The sequence below is a fragment of the Rattus norvegicus genome, chromosome 9, assembly GCF_036323735.1.
Source record: "Rattus norvegicus strain BN/NHsdMcwi chromosome 9, GRCr8, whole genome shotgun sequence".
Lineage (NCBI taxonomy): Eukaryota > Metazoa > Chordata > Mammalia > Rodentia > Muridae > Rattus > Rattus norvegicus.
In genome coordinates, this window is record NC_086027.1 from 53,998,221 (window position 1) to 54,000,232 (window position 2,012).

Here is a 2,012-nt window from a genome sequence, read left to right on the forward strand (position 1 = left end):
AGTTGTACTCACAGGTTTGTCAGCACTCCTGGGAGATCTCTTTCTCCCAGTGGTATCCAGGCACAGAGGACTGTGGCTCAGGGTAAGGTCCAGGTGCCATACCTGTTTCTCTTATTTATAAGAGTCTCATAGTTTATCTGTCATGGAGCAAAATGTTGTGCCTGACTTAGGTTGCCATCTGAAAACACAACTCTTAACCATTGGCATATGAATAATCTTGTATTCATAGCCTGTCTTAGGTCGAGAAGGTTTTCAAGATAATCTTGCCCATATTTGACTACAAATTTCTGGTAGGGAAGATATTGGAGCTTGAGCTTATGTAACTCTGCTTTGACATCTGTAAAAAGCTTTGATTATTCCTCTCAAAAAATAAAAACAGGTGCCCGGAGGTGCCCTTGTGGAGATGGGTTCTACTCAGAGCGTCTCAGGCACTCCAGCTCGGCCTCTGCCACGCAACAAGCATGTGTCTCGGGTGGCAGACTCTCGTTCACCTAGTGCTGGCATCCAGCGCACTCCTATTCAGGTGGAGAGCTCGCCACAGCCAAACCCATCTGCAGAACAGCTGAACAGTCTCAAACAGGCGCAAGACCCAGATCCCCGCTCTCCTACTCTTGGCATTGCGTGGACACCCGTGAAGATCAGTGGTCCAGACCCTCAGTGCCCACTGGTGAAAGAGCTGAGCGAAGTGTTCGAGACCGAAGTGTCCGAGACAGAAGTGTCCGAATCGATTTCCTCTCCAGTGCTTGGTCTGCCCCAGGAAACCCCTTTATCTTCTGATCTGGACCTGCCTCCGGATCCCCAGGTATCCCCTGAGGACCAGTTGCTGCCTTGGAGCCAGACTGAACTCGATTCCAAACTGGTGTTTGCCAAGGAGGAAGCAAAACAATCCACAGAAACCACGGTTTCTGGCTAGACCTCAGACAAGCCCTCCAGAGACCCAGAGACTCCCCAGTCCTCAGGTTCTAAGCACAGTAGACTGAAGACAAACAACAATGTTCTAGGGAGGTCCCCTCTCACCATCCTGCAGGATGACAACTCCCCTGGGACCTTGACACTACGACAGGGTAAGAGGCCTTCTGCCCTAAGTGAAAATGTTAAGGACCTAAAGGAAGGAGTCATTCTTGGAACTGGAAGGTTTCTGAAAGCTGGAGGTGGAGCATGGGAGCAAAACGAGGACCATGACAAGGAGAATCAGCATTTTGCTTTGATGGAGAGCTAGGTCTCTGCTGGATTCTTCCCCAAGAGCACCGAGGAAAGTCCTGTTTTCTGATTCCTCTCAGGCTACCAACTCTGGTATTTGGACACTATTCTTTTATGTTCGTGTGTTTCCTGTATATTAAAGTAGATGATTTTACGTGATGTTTTAAGACGTTAAAAAAAAATAAAAACAGGTAAAACATGTGTTTTTAAAAGGATCATAATGTGAAGTCCTGCAAAGCTCAGTCAGAGAGACGTAAACAAAGACCATAAAGGAAAAACACACTGTTACTTTTTCAGCATATCATTTGCAATGCTAGTAGCATCAAAAGATAAAAGCCTTCCATTTCTTAAGATTACAACATTCTTATTTAAGGCTAATAAATCTAAAGCAGTATTAGTATTATGTCATATACCTTGAACATACCATTTTACTCCATTCCAAATATGCTGCCTTGCATTATAAATTTTTGGTGTTATCCAAATCCATAGATATCAATCATAATATTCTGAATGGCTTATGACTTTCATTCCTTTACTTTATCACTCATAATATGCACTATATTATATAATGCATCAATTCTTGTTCTAGTCGCCTATCCAAATCTTCTTGTATGTTCAAGGCATTGGTTAAATTTTCAGCAAGATGATTAACAAAACTAGCTATTTACATCTCTGAGCCTTGAGCCCTTGGCGTGCAGTACTCTTAATAAATATATACATTGGAATCGTGCTAAAATTTTTCATTTTTATCTTTTCTGTAATAGTTTACCACTGTACCAAAAGTTTTCTTGATGATGAGTAAAGCCCACATG

The 2,012-nt window shown here is 43.1% G+C and overlaps 1 protein-coding gene across 1 annotated transcript; it reads left to right on the top strand.

The window, feature by feature from the left end:
• Nucleotides 1-389: 389 nt before the first annotated feature.
• Nucleotides 390-1,388, top strand: Cdca3l1 (cell division cycle associated 3 like 1). Its single transcript, XM_039084967.2, has one exon. It carries the CDS (start codon nucleotides 404-406, stop codon nucleotides 911-913), a length of 510 nt encoding a protein of 169 aa, XP_038940895.1. The 5' UTR covers nucleotides 390-403; the 3' UTR covers nucleotides 914-1,388.
• The last annotated feature ends 624 nt before the right edge of the window (nucleotides 1,389-2,012 follow it).